Source organism: Hoplias malabaricus, chromosome Y (assembly GCF_029633855.1).
Source record: "Hoplias malabaricus isolate fHopMal1 chromosome Y, fHopMal1.hap1, whole genome shotgun sequence".
In the NCBI taxonomy this organism is placed as follows: Eukaryota; Metazoa; Chordata; class Actinopteri; order Characiformes; family Erythrinidae; genus Hoplias; species Hoplias malabaricus.
In genome coordinates this window covers 67,115,803-67,143,381 of record NC_089820.1, presented here as the reverse complement: position 1 = coordinate 67,143,381, position 27,579 = coordinate 67,115,803, and the positions used below count along the sequence as shown (strand labels likewise).

Sequence of the window (27,579 nt, the reverse complement as noted above, 5' to 3'; positions counted from 1 at the left end):
ACATACTACAGCAAAATAAAAGCAAAACTATTAGATGACGATGATTCCATTGAATACAAAGTGGAAATAGGAGGCAAAAGAGATTAGAACTAACTGAGATAAGACGGTATCTTCAAATTCAGGGGAGGCCCAGTGTTCTCGATACTGGAATATTACAACTTTATTTAAAAATCAGTAACATTTAATATACTTTTACAAACTACAAAAGTTTCACATCAAAACGTTGCCACTGTCAACGTAGAATCACTTTGCTCATTTGTTTAATGTGCACTTCAGTCAAACAATGATTTAGAGCTATCTGAAGATAACGTTTTGTTGCAACACCAGTGGCATTACGTTGCCTGTATCATGTGCATTACAGTAAACACATGGGGCTTGTTTTCAGCGCCTTCTCCCATAAGACCACAACTCTCTATAGAGTAGGATTCATAGTGAGGCAAACAACAAGGAGAAAGTGGGCTACAGCAGTAGGCCTCGGTACACAGTGATCAGTAAATCGACTGTCTTCATTAAAGCTTTTTTTTAAAACAGTACACACCTCATAAGACTGGTTAGTCCGCCTCTAAAGATCAAGATCAAAGGTCCCCATCACTGTCAGCAGTGTGTATACAAGCATTTATACACATAGCCCAAGCATATCAGTTCAATTCAATACTGTATTCCCTTAAAAAGACCATATTCAGACAAACTGCCATTCATTATACTTTATTTAAATAAGAATCCACTCTTTTGTGAAATAAAATCCTCTGTTGGTTACAGAGGAGGCGGAGTTTGGGGTGTGATACGGACGTGGGATGGCTACTGAAAAATGTTGGACAGGATTCTCCTGACTCCACGTCCGCTCATACAAGGCATTACTGAGCAGAGCTGAGATAAGAATGAGAGAAACACCAGCTCAGAGTGGTACCACACCTCCACGCCAAAAATCTCCAACTGACATGGAAATATCTCCCCTGTGTTTAGGTGTGTGTTCACTTCTCGGACACCAACAACACACAGAACACACCTCTGATGAGTGTGTGAAAGTGTGGATAATTGTGATTAGATATTAATGGAATTCTATCATTTCCTAGTAATTCAGGACAATTTCTGTTGGTCACCCCCACGCAGTGTGGGACATTGGGGGGAGGGGGGGTGTGTAGCTCATCAACCTGTTTTAAACGGGTGTGAGTGGGTTTTGATGACGTAACCTAACTAACAAGAAAAGCTAAAGTTTATTTTACTTGATGCTAGATCAAGATAGAAATCTGAGACACAGTTCACCGGGACTGTTCACTCCGAAGTAAACAAACCCCTGCAGCCATGTCTGGTGCGTAACGCAGAAACATAATATTAAACTACACATGCCATTAACATCTTACACATGCTGATACTGAACAGACGGAAAGTCGGCGCTAAGCACGGTGTAAGTTTACACATCTGCCTGTAATCTACAGCTCGTATGTCTCGTCCAGTAACTCAGAGCACAAAGCAAAGTGTCCGCCAGTGAGGTATAAAACCCCTCCAGCACTGTGGGCCGTGGAGAGGCGAAACTGTGTTGTCTGGAGTGATGGCGTGCCACACAGCATCTGAACTAACCCCTAATTACGTAGCGATATGAACAGCTAAAGACTAAAACAGCATCTAACAGTTTAGTAGAAACCACCTGAGCTCACACACTATCATAACACCAGTACACCTCCTCACTTGTGCTTTCATGCTAGAATGCAATCAAATCCTTACAGCAATGGTCCAGAAAGTTAGACACTGTTGCCACAGCAACGAGGGGACCACCTACCACTTTAACGAACAGTAGATTCGGTTTTGTCGCACTCCCTACAATTGCAGAGTTTAATTCGTTTTTACAGTCCTCAAATCACGGTGGAGGGAGGAAAAGAATCGATGCGTGGTTTCCTACCCTCCTCCAAAAGTTACATAGTGCAGTTTCTGCCGTGCTGAAGCTGGAATGGCAAAAACAGAGGGTCTGCTCTCCCTATCACAGATCAGTGAAGCATAACAAATATTTTGTAGTTGTGATTTGAAGGTAAAAAATACTACCTAGTGTTGCTTTAATACCTTTGTTTTCAGATGAAGGTGTCTAAGATGTTTGGATATACCGAGCCTAATGACAGCTCACAAGAGTGTATGAGCATGTGAGCTTGTTTATCCATAAAAAGACTACAGTGTACCTGTGGAGGCGGTGAGGACTACTATAAGGGCTGTTTTGACACTTAATGACAGGCATGCAGGAAGTGAGGCGGGGTGTCAGCCGGCTATTCTCGCGCACTCAAAACAAGCCCTTTTTGTTCACCTTGTTTTTCTCGGCTGACACTCGGATAAAAACCTGAACGTCTGTCATCGTGACCGGAAACGTTTCCACTTTCTCCTTGACTGCCAGAGTTCATCTAGTTTTACATTTAGAGATACAACATTCAGCAGTTTTCTTAACCCACTACGCTCTACCAGACCAAACTGGATCAGACACAGCAGGGCTGCTTTGAGTTTTAAAAACTTGGTCCAAGGACAGACCACCAGCATTCTGTGACCACTGATGACGCACGTTACAGAAGCTACACGAGCTACTGTCTCTGACTTTACATCTACCAGGCTGACCAACAAGGCTAACAGAGTGGACCGTGAGTGGACAGGGTTACACCACATCATACCAGCTCAGTGGTGGTACAGTGGGGTCCTTAAAATAAAGCTGACAAAGCAGGCAAGCAACAGATAGACTAGAGTCTGTAATCGTAGAACTACAAAGTGCTCCTGTGTGGTCAGTGATGAAACGGACAGTGTGTAGGAACAAGGAAGTCAACAATGTTAAACAATGTACAGTAAATTAAATGAAGTACACAGCTCACACAGTAAGTGCTGATCACTCCTCTTTAGTCTTATTGCCACTGCTTTTGCAACCAAACCTAAAACACGCCAACAGGCAGTGACTCGGCCCGAAAGCAAACACTGCAAGTAAACTATTACATCCTTATTCCTCAAGGATCCCGTCAGCTCCGCAAAGCCTTGGAGAAACTTTCACTTTAATTGGCACAGAACGCCTTATCTTTAATAAAATGAATGAATTACAAAAGGAAACAAGCCACATATTGATCTCCATTTTTCTAAATAATTAAATCATTAACACGTAAACAGTGCCTTTGGTTTGACATGAAACGGCTCATTGTTTAGAAGCATTTGTAAATCAAACGTCTGTTTGCATTGCAGCCATCGTGACCTCTGCACCTCTGACCACTGCACTTCCTGAGTTTCTAAAGCTAATGTTGATAAACGGGGCAAAAACCAACATAAAAGATGTTCAAGATCAAAACCTTATCTTGGACCTATTCTAAAACAAAGCCCCATCATCAGTCTCTGTGTGTTATCAGTTACTGTCTCAGCAGCTTTTAGAGGCACTATACTCTTCAGACGTCTGGTTCCTATCTCCAACACTGTTAACACTTCTGAGCTGTAAGATTTAGAATGACACACATAACAATTAAAAAGTATTTTTTCTCTTTAAAACATAGCAGCAGGCTGGTTACTACAACTTTTATGCAGCAGAATAAAACAGAATGACTGTCTATTTGTAACGTGAAGCCTTTCAAATTCCTCACAAAGAGCAGTGTAAAATCTCTTATGTTGTGGTGCTTCAGGGGAAAAAAAGAGGTATATCCACATATTTGAACATTTTTTACCCAAGAAACCGCAGCGAAACCGAGATATGTGACACACACTGAGTGCTCCTGACTCACCTGGGCTTCGTACGCTGTGAGACACAACAAAACTCTTTATCTCCGCTTCCCAAAGCTGCTTCATTCAGGTGAAACAGTGCTGCCTTGACCGCCGTTGGGTTTAACGAGCATTTTGAAGCCCACAACAGCCCTCTTTATTACCCACAGGGAGCCTGAATGTAGCCTGCCCTCGCTGTACCCGGCTCTGGCTAAAACTGACACTCCTCTCAGGTGTCTCCGGCCGCGTCATTTGATCCTTTAGCCCTAAACCGGTTCGCCTCCCCGCGCTCAGGTGCGACTAGTAGGGTGAAACAACTGGGCTGCGTCTCAAACCCCTCACTCGGTCACTGCCCTAGAAACGTAGGGCGCGTTCATATCGAGGGGAATCGAACTGAACAGCCCCTGTGTAAATGCCCCCGCCCCCGACCGTTGTCCTCCGTTTATCACAAATACATAATTAATATCACCACCCAACCCTCCCCTTCTCTCTTGTAGCCTGAAAGCTTCGCTTTGCAGGGATTGGTTCCTTGGGTTTGTGATGTAAGAAACCTGTTTCTGAATCTGTGGTTTTAGGACTGCTTGTTTGACTTGTTAAATGTATGAAAGGTGTGTTGCAATGTATGAATATTGATGCCCTGATGAAGTTCCAAATTCATGTTGCATTTTAACATTATACTGATGTCATATTGTCAACCAGAAAATACATTTTGGTTGAAATCTGGTTGGGCGGCACGGTGGCGCAGCAGGTAGTGTTGCAGTCACACAGCTGTGGGTTTGATTCCCGCTTCGTGTGACTGTCTGTGAGGAGTGTGGTGTGTTCTCCCTGTGTTGCGTGGGTTTCCCCCGGGTGACTGTCTGTGAGGAGTGTGGTGTGTTGTCTCTGTGTCTGCGTGGGTTTCCTCCGGGTGACTATCTGTGAGGAGTGTGGCGTGTTCTCTCTGCGTCTGCGTGGGTTTCCTCTGGGTGACTGTCTGTGAGGAGTGTGGTGTGTTCTCCCTGTGTCTGCGTGGGTTTCCTCCGGGTGCTCCAGTTTCCTCCCACAGTCCAAAAACACACGTTGGTAGGTTGATTGGCGACTGGCGCCCCCTCCAGGGTGTATTCCTGCCTTGCGCCCAATGATTCCAGGTAGGCTCTGGACCCACCGTGACCCTGAACTGGATAAGGATTACAGATAATGAATGAATGAATGAAATCTCAAAAGGCTCCCTAATTATGGGTTGTGTAACTATGTAATTACAGCTTCTGTTTTTGAAAAGTTGTCTTATTGTTAACCAAAGACTCTAGTGTTGTTTGTGTCTGCTCTTCTAAGGAGAAGACAACTCAGCACACTCAAGGTTAGTATGCAGCTAGGGACATGGGTTGGAAACCCCTAACTACATATTTAGGTGTTCAAGTCTGTCGTGGTGGTTCCCCTTTTATAGCAAAAGCTTGGTAATGAACTTTGAGTGTTTGACAAGGGAAATTATTAAAGTGTGCTGGACTTACCGCAGCTGTGTGGTCACTTGCCCTTTTTGTGAAGTCTTTTCTTATGAGGGTGGGGATTGTGTATCTGTAGCATGGGCAGCATTTGGAATCTACAGTGAAAAGCGTCTTTATTTTTTTCTTCCTCCCTCTTACTCTGTAAGAATGCAGAGCCCTTCAGTGTCAAAATCATGTGGCTGCGATGGTCCAACACCTCCCCGTGTTATTCTACACTAGGACACTTTCACTCAAATGCAAAGGCATTTTTTTAGCAGAGAGGAAAGCACAGATTAATGCAGAGTAATTTATATCATGTCACTTTTATTTGATGTAGTGAAACAATGAATATCATATGCCACTTTATGTGGAAATACCCACCTTTTGACTAAAGTCAGTTTGGTGGTAAAGACACAATTGGGGGAAAATCCCTCTGTAATGGTGAAACAAGATACTCACAAACTTTACAACTGCCTCTCCCATGACTAAGCATGATGCTAGTTAACGTGCTAGGTTAACCAAACAGGATCGGGCATTTAGTGTTCTCCTACAAGCATGTTCAGCTCACACAATTACCGAAATAAACCCTTGTCCAAAAAAACAAAACCAAATTCTGACATCTTGAGTCATTATGTTTACAGGATATCAGCTTAGCACTCTTCATAGCAAACTAGCAACCTGAGCGTTTTGTCTACTCCTGAGCTAGCATGAGGGTTTCCTATCTACGTATCTCCAAAGATAAGGTACAATGAAAGTGCTTTATCTGTCCTTATTGACTATTCTGCTGTCTATGAATCAGAATACGGTATTAAAGCATACATACTGTGTAACCACCCTTTCTGTTTAAATCAATTTTAGCACCACACCTCTCTGAAATCATAAGGAATTTTTGATTCCTTTGTGAATTGCACAGCCAATCAGAAAAGAGATCATGTCTTTAAGTCACAGTAAGAACAGCTGGTTTATTTAAAGAATAAAAAAAAAAGATTAGAAAATTTTCACAAAATGACACATCACTTTAAACCAATTTTATTTAGTACAATAGCAAAGAAATGTCCTGGAATCATAGCTAGAAACCTGACTGAAACATAATATGAAGTGTTCTGAGACACCAAACTAAACTTCAAGTGAGGCACTGTGTGTACTAGCTTTAGTTTTAACATGCTACAAACAACATTTAATAAAATATCAGCCACAGGTTTTACCAGGACACAACTGCAGGAAATTCACAATCCTGACTCAAAATGTGTTTGGATGTTAAACAGTCTAAGAGTTCACACACATAATTATATTTATAGATGTTTAGAAAATTAGCATCAAGCATTAGCATTTTACAACCCAGTCTCACACCTACTCGTGATATAGTCACATATATAGAAGGCTGCAATTTGTGACATAGTCGCGTATTTCTAGCATTTTATGCGACAATATCAAGATCATAAGTGTATGGGTAATTACCATAGAAACACTATGCGACTGTAACACAAAAACTCTTCCTCATTACAGGCGTCTTTACTGATATAACATAGAAACGCCATAATGCGAATTACAGAACATAGGTTCTTATTCCAACAAAGGCATATAGTATTTTATTATAATATTTCTCCTAAACAATGTTTATTATTGGTGTCCTACTTTAGCTTTAACTCTAACGAGAACATTTCTTTCACTTAACGTTATTTTGATTCATTTTCAAAAGGTTAATATTGAAAAATTTCTCTAGACGTTATATGCGTCAATATTTTACCAAATAATGAATTAGTAACGTTATATGTTCCCTAAATAAAAATAAGACCGTGGTATTAACAGATGGTAATGACGCCTTTATGAGGAAGAGTTGTCATGTTACTGTCGCATAACACGGGGCACTGATACGACGGTTTCTATGGTAATTACCTATTCACTTACGATTGTGATATTGTCGCATAAAATATCGGAAATATGCGACTATGTCACGAATTGCAGTCTCCTATATGTGACTATATCACGAGTGAGTGTGAGACCGGGTTGATTTGTTTGTCCCCTGAATGAAGGCGCCATTTAAATATATGAAAAGTGTAAAATTACAAATGTAACGTAGCTGTAAACCAAATACACTCTTCAAGACCAAGGCATTAAAAAACATTACTTTAAAAAGTAGTCTATGTACAAGTCAGTGGTATTTTATACTAATCCTTAAAGAATGCTGTTTTTAGTTTTGTGCGATGGTAGTCTCTCCTTCTCGTTGTAAGGTTTAAACAAAGTTTTTCTAACAACAAAATAAAGGCTTTTTGTACTCTCTTTGATATCATCTTCGATATTCAGATTCAAAGAAAAACGTACAACAGGTTTTTTTTAAAAAAAAAATAAAGGTTAAAATAAAACGAGTTGGTTCTTTATAGAACATTTATCTGAAATGTATGCACACAATAAAAATGTGCAATGAAATCACTTAAGAAAAGTTCACATGTGTGTTTTGATAATTGCACCATAAAGCTACCCTATGTACTGCAATACTTCCTCAGAAAAATATGAACAGTGTAAACTGTGAGTACTGTGAATTTCACATTGTAAATTGTGAGTACTGTGAGGAGTGTGGTGTGTTCTCTCTGTGTCTGTGTGGGTTTCCTCCGGGTGACTGTGTGTGAGGAGTGTGGTGTGTTCTCTCTGTGTCTGCGTGGGTTTCCTCCGGGTGACTGTCTGTGAGGAGTGTGGTGTGTTCTCCCTGTGTCTGCGTGGGTTTCCTCCGGGTGACTGTGTGTGAGGAGTGTGGTGTGTTCTCTCTGTGTCTGTGTGGGTTTCCTCCGGGTGACTGTGTGTGAGGAGTGTGGTGTGTTCTCCCTGTGTCCGCGTGGGTTTCCTCCGGGTGACTGTCTGTGAGGATTTGGTGTGTTCTCTCTGTGTCTGTGTGGGTTTCCTCTGGGTGACTGTGTGTGAGGAGTGTGGTGTGTTCTCCCTGTGTCCACGTGGGTTTCCTCCGGGTGACTGTCTGTGAGGAGTGTGGTGTGTTCTCTCTGTGTCCGCGTGGGTTTCCTCCGGGTGCTCCGGTTTCCTCCCACAGTCCAAAAACACACGTTGGTAGGTGGATTGGCGACTCAAAAGTGTCCGTAGGTGTGAGTGTGTGTGTGTCTGTGTTGCCCTGTGAAGGACTGGCGCCCCCTCCAGGGTGTATTCCCGCCTTGTGCCCAATGATTCCAGGTAGGCTCTGGACCCACCGCAACCCTGAACTGGATAAGGGTTACAGATAATGAATGAATGAAATGAATTGTGAGTACTGTGATGGATTCAACCTGCAAGACGTCTTGACTCCAACTGTGGACAGGTAGCGCCCCCTAGAGGCTAAATTCAGGAGGTCAAGCTCAGCAGCTTAATCTCAGGAGGTGATGGTCTAAACGTGGAGCTCAGGAGATGGGCTTCAGGAAACAGAGCTCAGCAGGTGGTGTTTAGGAGGTGAACTTATGGAAATGACATTCAGGAGGTGGAGCTCAGAAAGAGGGGGTGCGTTCAAGAGCTGCTGCTCAGTCTACGGCGGATGAGCGAGGCTGGTTTGGTCTCTATGTCCTCCTGGTCGCTCTCACAACTTCTCTGAAAGGGTATAAACAAAAACAAGGCTGTCTATTCTCAATTCCTTGTTGCAATAGACTTGCTGAGGTATAGATACTTGAGCATGCAAAAATATAACCTGATTAACGACCCTAGTCTGTAACCTAACGACCAACACCACAACCACAACTAACGATCTAACGACCAACAACTTACCAGCTCCTCGTCCTCTTTGTCCTTCTTACACAACAGCTGCAGACGACAGAGTCTGTTACAGGCCCAGACCATGTTATAGGACATCTGAAAATAGGCAGACAATGTTTTAAAGACTGTAAATGGCCTAGCAAAGTGGCCATTTTAACAATGACTAGATATGAAATCCATTATATACTCAATCTCCTTCAGTGCTAATTCAAATGAGATAATAATAATAATAATATAATAAATAATTAAAAGAACATCTGCATAATAGTCCATGTAGTTTCAGACCATGCCTAAAGGGTAATCAGATTCTGATATTAACTTAATCCAGAAGTAAAAGTATGAGAAATGAATTTGCTTGTTATACTTCACTGTACCGCCAGGGGGCAGTGTCTTCCCATTATTGTTAACCTAAGTGAAACTGACGTGTGTTGGTTATTTTATTATTTTATGTATACATATATATGCCATGTGCGGTGTACGGATGTAAATAGACCATGTACAGCATGTCAAACACACACTAACCCTCCATTTTCTCCTGGCATTAAACTTCTTGAAATTTTTCATGTTGATGGACGAGCGACTTCTGTTAGCTGCCTGCTTGCGTGTCAGGGGCTGAGAGAGAGAGAGAAAGAGAGAGAGAGGAGAGAAGAGAGAGAAAAGAGAGAGAGGAGAGAGAAGAGAGAGCGAGGGAGAGCAAGAGGAGAAAGGGGAAAAAGAGAGGAGAGAGAGAAAGAGAGAGGAGAAAGAGACAGAGAGAGAGTGAGAGGAGAAAGATAACACCTCAGAAGACCAATCAGTGCCATCTGAACCAACAACTGTATAAAAGACGAAGGTAAACCACACGTGTTGATTATCATCGATTCTCACCTTGATCCAGGGGTGTAGTAAACTTTCTTCAGCTGTCATTCTCTCACTGTTTAGAGAAAAACACAGGAAACATGAGTCTTCATGATACACAGTAGAATTCTGCACTGGTTTTATGTATAAATAGTTGACTTACCCGGGATCTTTCACGAGCAGCTTCTCAATGAAATCTTTGGCCATGTTGCTCGTCTGGCTAAAGTACTGTTCTTCAAACTCATACTTCATGTCTGCAATGTTCCGTAGTGTCTCCTCATCTGACTCTCCTTGAAAAGGTGACATGCCACTTAATCTAACCAAAGAGATTAGGAATGGAGAAGGATTTAAAATCATGACCAATAAAATATTTCAATAAACATATAAAATAAGAAAATTCGAAAAAACAAGAATCTGTCATTTGTTAATTATCTTGAGTCTTTTTTTTTAAACTGGCAACAGAACAAAGAAAAGAATTCCAATGTTGTCACTGAACAACCAGATATTATTCTGTAACTATAAACAAATTGTTTATGTGACGCCTGCAACACTCTCCAGAAAAGCTGGGACAGAGGGATGTTTAATGCTGTGTTACATCAACATTCCTTTTAATTACACTCTTTAATCATTTGGTAACTGAGGATACCAGTTGTTACATTTTTACAACTGGAGATTTTGTCCGTTTGGTCTTGAAACAAGTCTTGAGCTGCTCAACACTCCATGGTCATCTTTGGCCGATTGTCCTCTTCATGACATACCATAGGAGAATGAATATATACCGAATGAAGCCTAGCATTGTGCTGCCTAAATAAGCAAGTGCTTACACTGAAAATACATCACCTTGTGGGCCGGATATATCTCTCTAAAAAGTGTATGGCTTCATATCAAAGCAAACTTCTCACATATGCAAGTCACCCATGCTGTAGTCACTGATGTACACCCCCTCAATACCGTAGGAGGTGTTGGCTTTTGCACCTATTGATGATCAAAATCTAAATGGGTCCATTACTCATTACCATATAAAAGACGAAACATGGGCTCCTCTGACCACAGCACACATCTCTTCACTCATTTGGATGATCTTAAATGAGCAATTCTATATATAATTGATGTATGGCTTTCTCCCTGCGTAATAGAATTCAGGTTGCATTTCTTGAGGCAGTGGGGGACTGTTAAATAACAAAAGTACGGTGGAACCTCTACTAATGAACCTTCCAAGATACGAACCGTTGAATATACAATATACATTTGAATATTTTTTGCCGCCACCAATGAACCATGACTCCAGAAACGAACACGAGCCTCCTCTGAGCCGGCGGCTGGAAATGGCCCCTGACCCCAATAGGCGAGTCTCCCAGCCCCCAGACTTGAGTGAGCTTTTAAGATTAGCATTGTAGCTTTAGCAATTTAGCATTAGTGTAAATAGCAGACATCGAAATTCGTGCTAAGTTAAGCCGTATCTACGCTTCGTCTCCCCACATTCACCGCCTACTCTCCGTTATTCCACCCACCCCCCACCTCCCGTCATACAGCCAGTGCCTGTGTTACTGCTCCAGCCAGTCGTCACGTCTTCAAGGTAGCGATGTGTAACCACTTATAACTTTATTATTTATTTTTTTAATCACTGTTACCACTGTATTTCTCTTTTATTTTTAGTAACGCTACATGTATTTTTTTTACTAATTTGAGAGTGTTGTAAACATATATCAGTGTAAAAAGGGTGACTTTCGGGGTGGGGGCTGGAACACATTAATTGCTTTTCCATTATTTTAAATTGGGAAAATTGACTCGAGAAATGAACTTTTCTACTTACGAACCGGGTCACGGAACGGATCAAGTTCGTAGGTTGAGGTTCCACTGTATTTTAAAATACTCCAAGTCCATGTGACTCTATTTATCGCTGTAGCACGACTAGTTTATTAGCAGTGCCATCTGAGGGCTTGAAGGTCACGTACACTCAACATTGGTGCCCAGCCTTACTCTACATGTATGAGTGTGATGTGCGTCATAAACTGATGAACAACATCCAATTTTTCCTTGCATTTATCCACTTCATCTTCACTTGTTTTTGGGCTAATGTTTCAAAACATTTTATATGAATTCTCTATAAAGTTTTCACACTTACTTTGCCCCATCCCAACTTTGAATTGTGTTGCAACACAATTAAACTGGTCAGTGTAATACCAATTACTGTAAACAGTAATTACTTTGTTTCCATGTTTTATATTTCAATATGTATATCTATCTATCGTTACACTTATATAGCGCCTTTCTAGATACCCAAGGACGCTTTACAATCCACATTGCTCCGAACGCTCAGAACACTCAATCCACAAACTGGTGAGAAGCGGCAGCCAAACGCGCACAGCGTACTCTCGACCAGGAACGACCGTCCACCTGGAGGACTGCATCGGGCAGTAGGGTTTCACCCAGGACAGAGCGCCAATCCATATCTGGGCTCACACACATTCACTCACACATACAGACATTCATTCACATACACAGACAGACATTCACATACACACTCATTCACTCACACACCAGGACAGTTATTAGACAGAAGCCAATTCACCTACCCTCCATGTTTTTGGACTGTGGGAGGAAACCGGAGACCGCGGAGGAAACCCACGCAGACACGGGAAGAACATGGAAACTCCACCCAGATGGGACTTGAACCCAAGATCCCAGCGCTGGGAGGCGAACGTGCTCACCACTAAGCTTATATAACATATTCAATATATGTACATTCTACATATAATCTTATATTTATATATCTATATAATCATATGTAATCTTAATACATATATATACTTATTCATAATCCTGTAAATTTCGTATTTCACTTCAACATGTTTATACTATGTATATATGTCATACACAACTGCACTTTATGTAAATAATGTTATATATTGCACTTCTGGTTAGATGCTAACTACATTTCACCGGCCCTTTACTTGTACTCTGCACAATGACAATAAAGTTGAATCTAATCCGATCTAATAATTTGAAACCTTTTCTTTGTTCCCCTGCCAGTTAAAGATTAAAGAGAATTCAAAAAGTCATAAATACTTCCTGAATTTTACAAAATGTCCCGACTTGTTTTTGGAAATGGGGTTTGTATTTGTTTGAATAATAAATATATTACATTCCAAAGTCATCATAAATAATATATATGTTCTAAATAACTTACAATATGTAGGTAATAACACCAATACTCCTGCAAGAAAACACAAACAAATGGGACTCTTAGGTAATCATGAACCATCACTGATTATTAGACATTAATCATTAGTCATCAATTCAATGCACAATAAAACATTTTACTGCTTCAAGATGTGCTTTGATGTGTGTTAAAATACATAACAAAAAAATGTGACTGATAGTAATAGGCCATGGGCCATGTCCTGCACCCCTAGTAGATTGGATATGAAAAATGTTGATGCCAGGTCCCCTGCTCCTCTTGTTAATAGCTGGCAATGAGCACGGTGTCCTAAGGATCACGGCAGTTGCTTTTCTACGGAGGTTAAACAAGCTGTGCGTGCATCACTAAACATCTTTTCCACATTGGGTGAACCTCAAAGGAGTGTATTTTATTAAAGAAAGTGTGTGTCACTTACCACATGTCGGAGGATGTACTCAGCGGTTCATAGTTTATGACCTCAGGAGCTGAAAAACCAAAAGAAGAAACACTGAATGAGAGAGAGAGAGAGAGAGAGAGAGAGTGTGTGTCAGACAAACATAGACTGAGACACACCCTGGCCATAGAGAGAGGCAGACACAAAGTGTGTGGTCAGTGTGAGACAGGGGAGGTAAAGACAGAAGTGCACTTCCTGCTGAAATGTCCAAAATATGAAAGTGTACGGAATAAATATTTAAATCAGTCCGAGAGACACACTGAGAATTTCAGATTGCTCGAAGAGGACGATAAACTGGCCGCGGTGCTGGGAGAGGGTCAAAAAGTTACATAGATTTACTTGTTATTACAGAGAACATCATTATTTTTCCTGTTTTTGTTGTTCTAAATACAATATTTTATTATTATTATTATTATGGACATACATTTAATAATTAATGTTTTTGTACTTCTACTTTTCCAAACAAATTGCTGTTTTAGTGAAGTTCTATAATGCTTAGACAAAACAAATGTAATTTTGTCATGTCATAAAACCTTATCTTGAAATTGAGGAGAGAGAGAGACAGAGAGAGAGAGAGAGACAGAGAGAGAGAGAGACAGATAGAGACAGAGAGAGAGAGATAGAGACAGAGAGAGAGAGAGAGAGACAGAGAGAGAGAGAGAGACAGAGAGAGAGAGAGAGAGACAGAGAGAGAGAGAGAGAGAGACAGAGAGACAGACAGAGAGAGAGAGACAGACAGAGAGAGAGAGACACAGAGAGAGAGAGAGACACAGAGAGAGAGAGAGAGACAGAGAGAGAGAGAGAGACACAGAGAGAGAGAGAGACACAGAGAGAGAGAGAGACACAGAGAGAGAGAGACACAGAGAGAGAGATAGAGACACAGAGAGAGAGAGACACAGAGAGAGAGATAGAGACACAGAGAGAGAGATAGAGACACAGAGAGAGAGATAGAGACAGAGAGAGAGAGATAGAGACAGAGAGAGAGAGATAGAGACAGAGAGATAGAGACAGAGAGAGAGAGAGAGAGAGAGAGACAGAGACACACAGAGAGACACACAGAGAGACAGAGAGAGAGACAGAGAGAGAGACAGAGACAGAGACAGAGAGAGAGCGAGAGCGACAGAGAGACAGAGATAGAGAGAGACAGAGACAGAGAAAGAGCCAGAGAGAGAGAGCACAAGAGAGAGAGACAGACAGACAGACAGAGAGAGAGACAGACAGAGAGCAAATGAGAGAACAAGACAAAGAAAACAAAACACCATAAAAGAAAGTGAAACAATCAAAGGAATAAATTAATTGCAATATTAGGACACAAAACAAAGCATCATTCAGCATTCTTTCCAAACACTGGATTCAAAGGAATTTGTGAGCTGTCAGTGCATGGCCACATTGTTGTTGCAGTCTACAATTGTCACAATTTCCTGTTGAAAAAGTTCTCACTGATGGTGCTTTGAGGTTACACTGCTGTCTCTATCACAACACCGTGTGTGTACTCACTCCGACTCTGGTACATCCGGTCCAAAACCAGCACGGCTACAGACCCAAAGAGCAGAGACCACTCACGTACAGAAGCACTACTGGTCAAATTAGAAGTCGGGCTGGTTTTCCAATTCAGAGCAAGTCCAATATTGGAAATCAACAAATGACAAACTCACCAGGAAGATGCTTACTATCTGACTACACTGCACATATTTTTAGCCTCTTTTTTCCACTCCCGCTGCATGCTTTAGGTGAGAGGGCTGGAGAGTTAGACTCCAACTAACAATGTTGTTCATAGCAGTAGACTCAGCTGAGCTCAATTACACCATCTTCATTGCCCTAAAGTGGTGAGTGGGGCTGCATTTAAGTTATTAACATTAGAGGAAGGGATAGGTACCATGACAATTGCAATGCTGTCAGTGCAGTAGGTTGTAGCCTGAGATTGTAGGACATTGCATTGTGGGAAAATATAAGTAAATTAGTAAATACATATAAAACAAAGCCATTAAAACCCACAAGACATTTTAGAAACCCTTAAATATATTAGAAATTGAGAACAATTATTTCTGATATAATTTACAGTAATAACAATATTCAGAGAAAAATTCATATATTTTTACAATAAAATTCATCAGTAGATATACGATTTTTCATGTTATCCTAATATGAACGTCAAAATATTATACCTTTGGACTAGTAGAACACACACACACACACACACACACAGACACACACACAGACACACACACACACAGACAGACACACACACAGACAGACACACACACAGACAGGGGTTTTCCAGTGATCTACACCTATCCTTCAAATGTAACTGCGATTTTCACCTTAGAAACCAGAGACACCATTAAGGTCTTTTTTCAGTTTCAGCTTTAGGTTGCATTTAGAATTTATTCCATGAAGACCCCCACCATTAAATAGTGTTACAACCCCCCCCCACACACACACACTTTGAGCTCTGGAAAGTCCACTATATTTCCAACATTGTAGAAACCCCTTATAGACGATGATTTCAGTTATTTTCAAGTGTACTCACTAGACCAGAGCACTATATTAAAACCCCAGCAGTGGTCTGTGGAGCAGCGGAACTGTTCTCTGAAGTGATACAGCTCCATCCAATAAACGTTGGATTGTGATTGATGAGTTTCTTCATCCAAGAAATACTGTCCGATTTGTAACACACACAAACACACCCGGCACGAGCTCTCACCAATGTACTGAGGAGTTCCACACAGGCTCCTGTACTCCTCTCCTGGAGTGAGGCGCTGGGCCAGACCGAAATCGATGATCTTAATCTCAGGGTGCTCTGCCCTTTTATCTGACAGCATGATGTTCTCTGGCTGTTAAATAAATAAAAAAACATGCATCATAATCCCATTTCCACATCATGAAAGCCAGATGTGCATGACTAACATCGCAGGAGAAAGGTCAGATTTTAATGCTGTCTTATTCTGATACTAAAAAAAAAAAAGGATCAACTGAAATAATGGCGCTGTAACTTCTCATCGTTAAAGCATTTAATGTGATAAACCAGGGTCACGTTTTTACATTATCCAGTCGGTCAGCGCTGCTTTTATCCCACTGTAAATCAGGAGGTTGTAAAAGGAATGGAATCTGAAGTCTGTTTGCAGCCCTTAAACTCACGACAACAGAAACAACAGGCACTGGATTTTCCTATTCTCCTTTATCACAACTAAACCGTTTCAAGCAGAAAAACATTTTAACACGCAACAGAAAACCCCCAGCTATAGGATAAAGGCGGTGATTCAAGTGTCAGAGACCATGTGCTCGTTATTACATGTTGCATCTCATGGAGCTGTCTTGTCACTCCACTCTCACTTCACACATACAAACACACACTCCACTCACACCCTCACTCGCATTTGACAAAGTGCTCCACCACCATTTATTGTTTGTATTACGTGACATAAACATCTTTGCTTTAAACTGCACTTTCCATAAGGACATTTGTATATAGAATGTCAGCTGCAGGGGTGCAAGGGTTAAGTCTAGAGGAGTGGGCGAGCTTATTTGAATGAGGGCGAGATGTTGGTTTGGTGGTTTGGTTACTGAGCAGTAAATCCCAACAGCATGTGAAGCAGATACAAAGGCATGTACCGGGTGAATCTGCAAGGAACGTTATATGGTTTACCACGTGTCTCTTAAATAAATCAAATCCTTTGTATGTTGTGCATTCTTTAAATTAGCTGCCCATTGGCTGGATGCAGATGAAGGTTTTCATTTTTAATATTTATATTATTCTGTATTTATATTCAATAACCTGTCCAAATATTTGACCACTGCAGTAAAGATATATTTCTTCACTTTCTTTAAAGTGTTAGAGCTGGTGTATTGTAGCTAGAAGTAGATTATTGGTCATTGGAGCCATCCCACTCACCTTCAGGTCAAAGTGGGCAATCTGTTTGCTGTGCATGAAGGCAACCCCCTTTAGAATCTGCTTCAGGAACTCAATCGCCTCGTTCTCCATCAGGTTCTCCTTCTCTGCGATGAAGTCGAAGAGCTCCCCACCACGGATCCTGAAAAAGAGAATGGAAACAGTACAGTACAAAAAGGTTAGAGACAGTTATGACCACACGATTCTACAATAAAAATCCAGTCATAGATGAATGATACAGTCTGTAAAATAAAACATTCATATTTTGCATTTAGGGCGGCAAGGTTGTGCAGCAGGTAGGTGTCGCAGTCACACAGCTCCAGGGGCCTGGAGGTTGTGGGTTCCATTCCATTGACTGTCTGTGAGGAGTGTGGTGTGTTCTTTCTGTGTCTGCGTGGGTTTCCTCCGGATGCTCCAGTTTCCTCCCACGGTTCAAAAAACACACGTTGGTAGGTGGATTGGCGACTCAAAAGTGTCCGTAGGTGTGAGTGTGTGAGTGAATGTGTGTATGTGTGTTTGTGTTGCCCTGTGAAGGACTGGCGCCCCCTCCAGGGTGTATTCCCACCTTGCGCCCAATGATTCCACGTAGGCTCTGGACCCACCCTGACCCTGAATTGGATAAAGCGCTTACAGATAATGAATGAATGAATATTTTGCATTTAGCACAGTATAATATATAAATATCAAGACAAATTTAGAATCACTCTTCACTTTGGGCTGCAGAAAAATATATAAACATTGTGAAACCCGGTTCCCTTCACTACCACTGTAAAGAAATCTGAGTTCCCCTTAAAATGTTTTTCCCATATGGTCCACTATTAAGTGTAACTGTTAGAAACATTATCCAAAAATTTCCATGCGATGCTCCAGAGTCCCCTGACGTTTTGTCCTCAGTCTTTGATGCTGTTTTGAAGGGAATATCACACGCAGGCAATAAAGAAGAATCATAAGCTTTACTATCTCAAAACCACTGTCCCCACCCCAGGGATGCATTTAGAGCCAAGAAGTTAATAAATCTGCTGGGACATCATAGATGGATTAGGTTTAGTTTGTCAGCAAAAGCTATAAACAGTCCTTCTTATAAATAAGGACATAGAAACATGTTACAAACAAAACCAAACAATCTCCAGGAGCACTCCAGGAGACATGGCAGGCCAGGATCTGCCTCAGGGTGCCTGCTATAAACCTCCCACATCAACAAACTGTGTCAAATGTTTTTCGGAAAGTGATACATAAAGAACACACACACACACACAAGTCACAGATAAATCCTTTCTCTTTAAATAGTCCGGCCCATCGGTCCCTTGATATCGACTCCATTGTGAGCTAAAGGTTCTCCAGTGGAAAATTCAAGCCTACATGCTTCCCATCATGTTCATTAGCAACACTCTCAGAGGCTACGAGTCCCATGTTGTTATCTGATCCTTCCTTTATCCAGTCCCGCCACTAATCTACTCTAATAGTCAGATTGAAAGAGAAGAGGTCTGTGATACCATGGAAGCGCTATAAATATAAATGAATGCATGTAGCGTTTTTCAAATTGAAGCCATTTCATGAACACAGTTATAGCACCTGTGTGACCCTTCACGAGCAGCCATTTAATAGTTTGCCTTCACTGTTTTCAATATTACTTAGGGTTTGGAATTAGGTCAATATTAGCAGGTGCCTCTGGTTACTGCGGTGAAAACTGTATCATATTTGTCCTGAAATAGCACAATCTGGCACCGTGTTTTTAGATTTTTATTACCTACTTAGTTTGAAGTGATCAAATTCAGTGACGAGTAACTGAAGCACATTTTAAAGCATAATAATATTTTAAGCCAAATATAAAATAATCTTAAAATGATATCTCGCTCATCAAACAAGTACAGGTGTGCCCTCTTTAATTTCCGTAATACCTTGTAAACCCTGATGGTAAGTTCTATAGTTTCACAGCCCTGACAGAGATAAAAATGTAGAAATGTTAGTTTTAGGCACAGCAGGGAGTGTCGCAGTCACACAGGTTCAGGGACCTGGAGGTTGTGGGTTCGAGTCCTGCTCCGGGAGACTGTCTGTGAGGAGTTGTGTCCACGTGGGTTTCCTCCGGGTGACTGTCTGTGAGGAGTGTGGTGTGTTCTACCTGTGTCTGCGTGGGTTTCCTCCGGGTGACTGTCTGTGAGGAGTGTGGTGTGTTCTCTCGGTGTCTGTGTGGGCTTCCTCCGGGTGACTGTCTGTGAGGAGTGTGGTGTGTTCTCTCTGTGTCTGCGTGGGTTTCCTCCGGGTGACTGTCTGTGAGGAGTGTGGTGTGTTCTCCCTGTGTCTGTGTGGGTTTCCTCCGGGTGCTCCGGTTTCCTCCCATGGTCCAAAAACACACGTTGGTAGGGGAATGGGCGACTCAAAAGTGTCCGTAGGTGTGATTGAATGTTTGACTGAATGTGTCACCCTGTGATGGACTGGCACCCCCTCCAGGGTGTGTTCCTGCTTCGTGCCCAATGATTCCAGGTAGGCTCCGGATCCACCACGACCCTGAACTGTATAAGCGCTTACAGATAATGTATAAATACTCACAGCTCCACGACGAGGACGATCTCGGCTCTGCTCTCGAACACGTCTTTGAGGGCCATGATGTTGTTGTGCTGCAGCCCCTGCAAGATCTCCACTTCTCTCTCTACACTCTTCCTCTCCAGCCCCAGCCTGCTGCTCACACTGCGCCGAAGCTTCACAAACTTCCCTGCCCAGGACACGCCACTGGATATTTCTCGTAGCTCCCGCACCTGCCCAAAGTGACCACTGAGCACAACATGGAGAGATTACACCACAAGCAAGAGACAACAAGTAAATAACCTTTTTTTAAAACAATATGTGAATACACTTGATTGAAAGAACAGTTTGTTTTTCCCAGTGCCATTTTTGCATTCTTTATATTATGATTACTGATTACTGATTATTATTGACCACAAATTTAGTTGTTCCCAGCAAACAACAGAAAACCTGCACAAAGCTCAGACTCATAAATCATTAGCCACTACCTGAATTCAAAACTAAAACCAGGAATCTCTTAGCACAGCCTTTCAAACACATATTTCAAAGTTTTTCAGGTGGAGCAATATCCACATACACTGTTACCATGGTAACATACCCGCAAGAAATCAACCGTCTGGAAAACCAGACTCATAAAACATTTTTAAAACTACATTAATATTAACTACACTCACCTGCCCAGGATCTCGCCGATTTCATAGAAATCCTGTACGTTTAGCAGCTTAAACTGAGCCATGACACTCTATGGTCCAAACAGTGCTACTCCTGCATCCTGTAAAGACAGAGAGAGACAGACAGTTGTGTTAAAGAAGTGGTAGGGAGTGAAAGAACAGCTTCAGAGTCTTCTGTGCCAGATTGTTGGAAGTACATTCAGATCCTGTTCTAATAATTGGGAACGGCTGACTTCAGCCCTGTAACTGGAAGCTAGATTTAGACATCTGGGCTTCGGTAAAGCTCTGTTTGGTTAGAGGTAATCAATTCTAGCAACGTGTTTGAATGTTCTAAGCATATGTGCCACTGAAGCTACACACAATATACACGATTAGCTTATTACCTAAGGGTTGCTAAATTAAAAAATTTGACATGGGTCATGTAAAAGTGTCTAAAAGTGAGGTTTGGTTCCCACCAAGAGCCTTCACAAAACCTAGAGGGATGGCACTGTCCCAGGGATCCTTTCTTTTAAGGGGTCCGGTGAATGTCTCTGTGTACTGAATCAACCATGACTTGATGCCTGTGTTCTGTTGATTCGCCACTAAAAATGAGACTCTTAGCTAACAAATAACTTATTTGGGCTAATGATAGTATGTGCTCTATAACATGGGAAAAAGGCGGAATAACGTGGTCTTCCCATGAAAACAACAGGAAAGAAACCATTTCCAAGATGAGTAATCTACTCTTTTGTGTTTTTGAAGCTCGGTAATGAACAATTAGCGTATGCTAGGAAAAAACAAAAGTGGGTACATTTGCTGGCACCGCTTTGACATTCCCAAATCTTGAACTCTTCTCTCGCCCGTGGATGGGTAAGTATGCCTCATCACTCTCTCTATTTAATCAGGGCACTTCTAGCATATGCAGCTAATAAAACAAAAGCACAAGTGCTGCGTCATATTTTTTATGAATCTGCCAATCTGCTACACACACAAGGGCTATTGAAAAGTCAATGGAAAAACAGCAGCAGCTATGAGAACAAATGCTGAAGAACCACATTTACGCAATTAATTTTAGTTAAATTAGGATACTGTGTTTTGAGCAGTGAGGGGGTCTGGGCTGAAAAGGACGGCTGGAGCCAGGAGATTAACAAGGAAGATGAAAAACGCCTCCAAAACCATGCAGCCTATTTACTAATATTATTTATTTTTAATACACAAGCACACTTAATATGTTTATTGATTTTTATATTGAACACAGCCAACAAACACTTTCAGAGACTGTACAGCCAGATACAATGATGTTTTACATTTTAATTAATCGGTTGCCCTCAAAGTCCTCCATTTCACTGGACACCTTCTAACCCTCCTTATGTCCAGGCATACGTCCCTGAAAACATTCTACCTTAGACACTGTCTCAATGCTGTTATATCAAAGCTGATGTGCTACACACAGGAAATCCACAAAAACATCTGTATTTCTATGTTTTCACTCTCTTTTTTCTTTTATTCAAATAAAAATTTCTTTTATTCCTACGCTAAGATCTAATCGGACGGTGGGTGTTGTGATCGTAGGCTGTATTCTGCATGTTTCAGGCTTTGTTCATCGTCCATGTTCAGAAGGATCTAATGAAAAAGGTCAAGGCGATGCAAAACGGATGCCTGTGGAAAGCAAACATCCACACGAAGGCAAAGCCAAATCCGGGCCATCTCAGGCATTTGTTTTTTTTTAGGGTCCCAAAAAGGAGAACATGTCTAAGGAAAGGGGAAGGAAAAAAAAAAAAATAAAAAAAATAAAAAAAGGACATACGGCCACACTGTTTCATTTATGTTCATAATAAAGCCAACAGCAAACGTGAGCCTAAAAAGGCCACAGTCATCACCCGGCCCAATCCAAGCACAGCTTAAAAAGCCACAACCATTCAGTAATTAGTGTTATAAAGATAATACAAAAAGGTATTTTTGCTAAATTAAAAAACGAAAAAAAGGCAACCATTCTAACCTTTATGTAAAGAAACTTGAATCACATCAAAAACCATTAATAAATAAACGATGTATATCAGAATTATTGGCATCTCTAAAAAAAACCTTATGAAGAAAAGGTAACTAAAGCATGTTCCGTTTAATATTTTTCATAATTTTATGCAATTTACTGCTCAGTTTTGAGTTGAATTGGCTAACTCTTATTCTCTAGCTTTATTAATCAAACGTTACTGCGCCCATATCTTTCTGAATTGAAGGGTTCCTAATATTTTTAAGAAGTTGTACCATATTTACAAAGGCTTTCAATAATAATTTGGGAGCAACCAATGCATTTTATATATATTCCATGTTCTTCCATTCAGTGGAAGAATTTAAGGCTGTATGAATGATAATAAATGGCCTCCTATCGTAGTGAGAGTCGTCGCTATAATCAACAGGAACAGGTGTGAGTGTGTGTGTGTGTGAGCGTGCAATGAATAGAACAACAAAAGGGACTATTAGCGCTGGGTTCACTTGCCCTCCCAGTTTTCCAGCCTGCCTGCCGAGATTGGGAGAGTAAAGGCCGGATCTTAAACAATAAATATTTACACAGGCTACAGGGAGAGCAGGAACAGACCCCCGTTTATCAGAGAACACCCCAAAAGCACTGCCACGGCAATACAAACTCAGACACACACTCACACTCTGGTCATGCTCAGAAGGAAGGTCTTCTGAGTGTTGAAAGCAGCGACATAAAGCAGGGAGGATGAACGATGAAGCTCGAGGCGTCCTTGCGTGTAACCACTAAAGTGTTTAAGCGATCTTCCTGTGTCAGAAATATCATGCTTCCAAAGCTTACATTAACTTTCAGTGTATGTTTGTTTCTATAAAAAAAGGTCATATAAAAGCAGACCAATGAGACATTGGTGGTGAATACAGAGTGTTTGATGGTCATCCAGTTGTGACTGTGGTCATGAACACAGCACAGTGTCCAGCTGCCAGTGATTGGTCACTGTTACAGAAACTCTTATATTGGGATTGATATACAGAACCATGTTGGATGTGGGTCTTTTAAAGTCTAAATGAAATCAGTTAAAAACGGTTACCAACTGTTAGACCGCTACATTGGACATCTGAGAGCGTTACTAAACTACAACAAAGGTTTGCATAGAGTATAAAGAGTGTATTAAATGGACTGAAAGGGGCTCATTGTATGTAAGGAAGGAGGAAGAGGATTAACTGACATCAGTGCATCAATCGACAGAATCACTGAGACCCCTGTAAAGCACAGGAGCCCAACTCACGTCGTAGGAAGTCGAGCCCAGTGTAATTTGCATCGATTTTCACCTGATCAAACATATTCAGCTCAACTCATAATGATCAGCAGGTGTTTAAAGGAGAGAAATAACCAATGTGCTGCACTCTGACTATCCAGTCCAGGCAGTTTAGTGCTGTAGTTTTGCTGGACATTGTACCAGGAAACATGCATACTTATTTTGTACTATATTTGACCAGAGTGCCTCAGCTTTGCATACGAATGTAGGTTTTGAATGGAAATGAATTTTCCAGGAATTTTCCACAGTTTCTGAATATATCCACGGCTGAGGTGTCAACATCATGTTGAGAGGTTTGATGTGAAATGGTTCAGCGTAAGGAAACACTGAGATTTTCTCACAGTGCCACAGTTACTAACAGTTTAAATCACTGTTTTTTAAATAAAATGGTGGTATTCCCATTTTAATAAAGGCATTACACGGTATACATAAGAGACCACTGACGGGACTGTCACTGCAAAGTCCAGGGCCAAGTAGTCTGGGTGTGTTATGTATCAACTCCTAAGCTCCTCTCGCTAATAAAACACTGCAGCTTCTATGTAAGACATTAACCTCAGACCTACTGCAACCTCTATTCCCGATTCCGCAGAGGCTTCTAACATTACAGACACACCTCGACAAAATGTCCTATATACATACGTCCATTCAGCAACCCATGATCACTCACTTTAAAGGAACACTAGGTAATATTTTTACATTAAAATTACAGCTACAAAATCATTGTGATGCTCCACTGACCTGTAATAGGGAGGTCAGGTACTTTGTCATTGCTATTCTGCACTCATCACTGCAGAAAAGGCACTATGTAACTATGTAGGAGTGAAGCAGCCCTTTAAAGGAACACTAGGTAAGATTTTTACCTTAAAATTACAGCTACAAAATCATTGTGATGCTCCACTGACCTGTAATAGGGAGGTCAGATAGTTTGTCATTGCTATTCTGCACTCATCACTGCAGAAACGGCACTATGTAACTATGTAGGAGTGAAGCAGCCCTTTAAAGGAACACTAGGTAAGATTTTTACCTTAAAATTACAGCTACAAAATCATTGTGATGCCCCACTGACCTGTAATAGGGAGGACAGATAGTTTGTCATTGCTATTCTGCACTCATCACTGCAGAAACGGCACTATGTAACTATGTAGGAGTGTAGTAGCCCTTTAAAGGAACGCTAGGTAAGATTTTGGCAAGATTTTATTTGCTTCTGGAATTCCCCTACAGTGGCAGGGTGTAATTCAGTTTTAAAGTACAGTTCTGAAATCAAGAGGGAAGAGGAGGGCTGTGGTGTCCTACCCTCCTCCAAAAGTTACATAGTGCCATATCTGCAGTGCTGTAATGTAGCAATGACAGAGGCACTGTTGTCCCTATTACAGCTCAGTAGAACGTCACAATGATTTTCGATCTGCAATTGTAAGGTAAATATACTACCTAAGGTTCCTTTAATATTTAAGAACCTATGACATCTATAGTGCAGTGTAACGCTGCTCTGCTTCACACAGATGTTGTAGGAAACTTGGTCGAACACGTCCTTTAGAAACAAGAGCATCAAAAGTAGATTCAAATGTAAAAGCAAACAACAGACCTAAAAAAGAAGCAGCAGAACATGAAGAACATATGAAGGTCATCAGAGAAACAAGAGAGCAATGAGAAAACGATTTAGCAGCAAACCCTGAGCTCCTGCATCTTCATGAATTTTAGACAGCAAGTAAACAAACAAATCTAATTTCACCGGTGTTTGTTTGTGTGGCTATGGATTACCAGACTGTGATGAAGTCAACAATCATCAAATCACTGCGTTTAAAGAGCCCACAGCATGGAGAACTCTGAATGTCCTCACTTTTCAGATTCAGGACAGAACTTTACTCTAGACCTCCGTTCCCTACACAGACTCCAAGGCTGTTTCTTCCATAACTTGTTTGACCAAAGAAGGGTGGGTCCACGTTGTGAGTCTTGGTTCCTTCCAGTGTTTCTTCCTCCAGCTTCAAGGGAGTTTTCCTTGCCACTGTCATATTTATCTGCTCACTTGGGATTATTAATTATAATTTTGATTTAATTCTCAATTACTGTAAAGGAGCTTTGTGACATCATCATGTCGTAAAGCACTATAAAAAATACATTTCACAGGAAATATGACCCAAACAATAACGATGAAGTTATAAAAATGGTTTCAGACATCACTGCTTTTTGAATGTGGCACAACATGGGGCAGCCTATCAAGACAGAGCTCATTTACATACAGTATATAAGGAATAGAGTGTGACAGAAACAGCGGGTTTGACTCTGAGAGGTGAGGTTAAGCTGTGAAACGCTAATATGAAAATGTATTGTGTTGAACCCACAACTGATGCAGGAGGAATTGAAACAGTGTTAATAAAACTGTACAATACGAACCCTCGTAATGTTCAGAAGGCGTAAGTCCCCTGAGAATGTCTCAGAGGTTCACTAGGCTCGAATGAACTTAAAAACAAGAGAAATGAAACCGCATAATCGAATATAATGAGACAGAGTGTACAACAGCAGGTCGTCAGAAACCGCATTTCACAACTTACCTCAAGTTTGAACGCAACGGTCTCCCCTCAACCGTCAAACGAACACCTCGCCTGTGTGTTGTCAGACCAAAATGTCAAGTTAGCATCCTTGTCCTAAAATATCGACTCACAGACAAACCACGGAGGACATAAACCAAGAGAAAACATCTTATTTTGCCAAAATAACCGTCTACTTCTCCGTTGGGTAACTTCCCCCGCTCCTCTGAGGCAGAGTTGTTGAACTAGTCTTGCCGCGCGTTACTGTGGACACCCGTTTTCAGACAGGTCCGCCCCCCTCAAGTCGCTATTGGCTCTCAGTTGAAATGGGCGGGGACAACTTGAGCTCAAGTTAAAGACCCAGTGTAACTCCAGTGTAACTCAAGTGGTTAGGCTTGTCAACATGTCCGTGTGGTGATATTGTTACGGAACAATTTGCATTTGAGAGAAATAAGCGGTCAGGCTCACAGCTGAGCATCTCCATTTTTGAACTTGCAAACAGACGGACGGAAGCAGCCAGCATCCTCTGTTTGCTTCTTTGTTATATTTACATACTGAAAAAAAAAAAAAAATATATATATATATATATACATTTTCAACAAATATAAAAAAGCTGCACAAAAAATCTGAAACTTTGGAAGAGTTTTGCACTTAGTTTCAGTTGGAAAATCAACTAAAAAAACATTTCTTTATAGACATCACAAAATGTCTGTCTTTCTGTAACTGCTTATCTACTTCAGGTTCGCCATAGGTCTGGAACCTTCCCAGAATCATTGGGTGCAAGGCGACACACATTCAAACATTCACATTTATGGACACTTTTAAGTAGCCTATCCACTTATCAAGGTTTGTTTACGGAAACCCACACAGACACAGGGAAAACACACCACACTCCTCACAGACAGTCACCCGGAGGAAACCCACGCAGACACAGGGAGAACACACCACACTCCTCACAGACAGTCACCCGGAGGAAACCCACACAGACACAGGGAGAACACACCACACTCCTCACAGACAGTCACCCGGAGGAAACACACGCAGACACAGGGAGAACACACCACACTCCTCACAGACAGTCACCCGGAGGAAACCCACACAGACACAGGGAGAACACACCACACCCCTCACAGACAGTCACCCAGAGGAAACCCACGCAGACACAGGGAGAACACACCACACCCCTAACAGACAGTCACCTGGAGGAAACCCACGCAGATACAGAGAGAACACACCACACTCCTCACAGACAGTCACCCGGAGGAAACCCACACAGACGCAGGGAGAACACACCACACTCCTCACAGACAGTCACCCGGAGGAAACCCACGCAGACGCAGGG

At 41.5% G+C, this 27,579-nt stretch overlaps 2 protein-coding genes across 2 annotated transcripts in view; both read right to left on the bottom strand.

Moving 5' to 3' along the window:
- LOC136678283 (rho guanine nucleotide exchange factor 2-like) overlaps positions 1-3,914 on the bottom strand; it is a 61,386-nt gene extending 57,472 nt beyond the window's left edge. Inside the window, exon 1 of the mRNA XM_066656273.1 lies at positions 3,726-3,914. Within this exon, the coding sequence (XP_066512370.1) occupies positions 3,726-3,789 (64 nt within the window). The 5' untranslated portion in view covers positions 3,790-3,914. The remainder of the gene's footprint in view (positions 1-3,725) is intronic.
- A 2,261-nt stretch (positions 3,915-6,175) lies between these two features.
- On the bottom strand, positions 6,176-26,486 carry LOC136678349 (death-associated protein kinase 2-like). Its single transcript, XM_066656377.1, has 12 exons — positions 26,262-26,486; positions 20,444-20,541; positions 19,797-20,018; positions 17,253-17,391; positions 16,065-16,194; positions 13,343-13,391; positions 12,916-12,942; positions 9,889-10,041; positions 9,756-9,801; positions 9,411-9,500; positions 8,901-8,984; positions 6,176-8,726 (listed from the first exon to the last, which is right to left on the bottom strand). Exons 2-12 carry the CDS (start codon positions 20,503-20,505, stop codon positions 8,646-8,648), a joined length of 1,083 nt encoding a protein of 360 aa, XP_066512474.1. The 5' UTR covers positions 20,506-20,541; positions 26,262-26,486; the 3' UTR covers positions 6,176-8,645.
- Between the last annotated feature and the right edge of the window lie 1,093 nt (positions 26,487-27,579).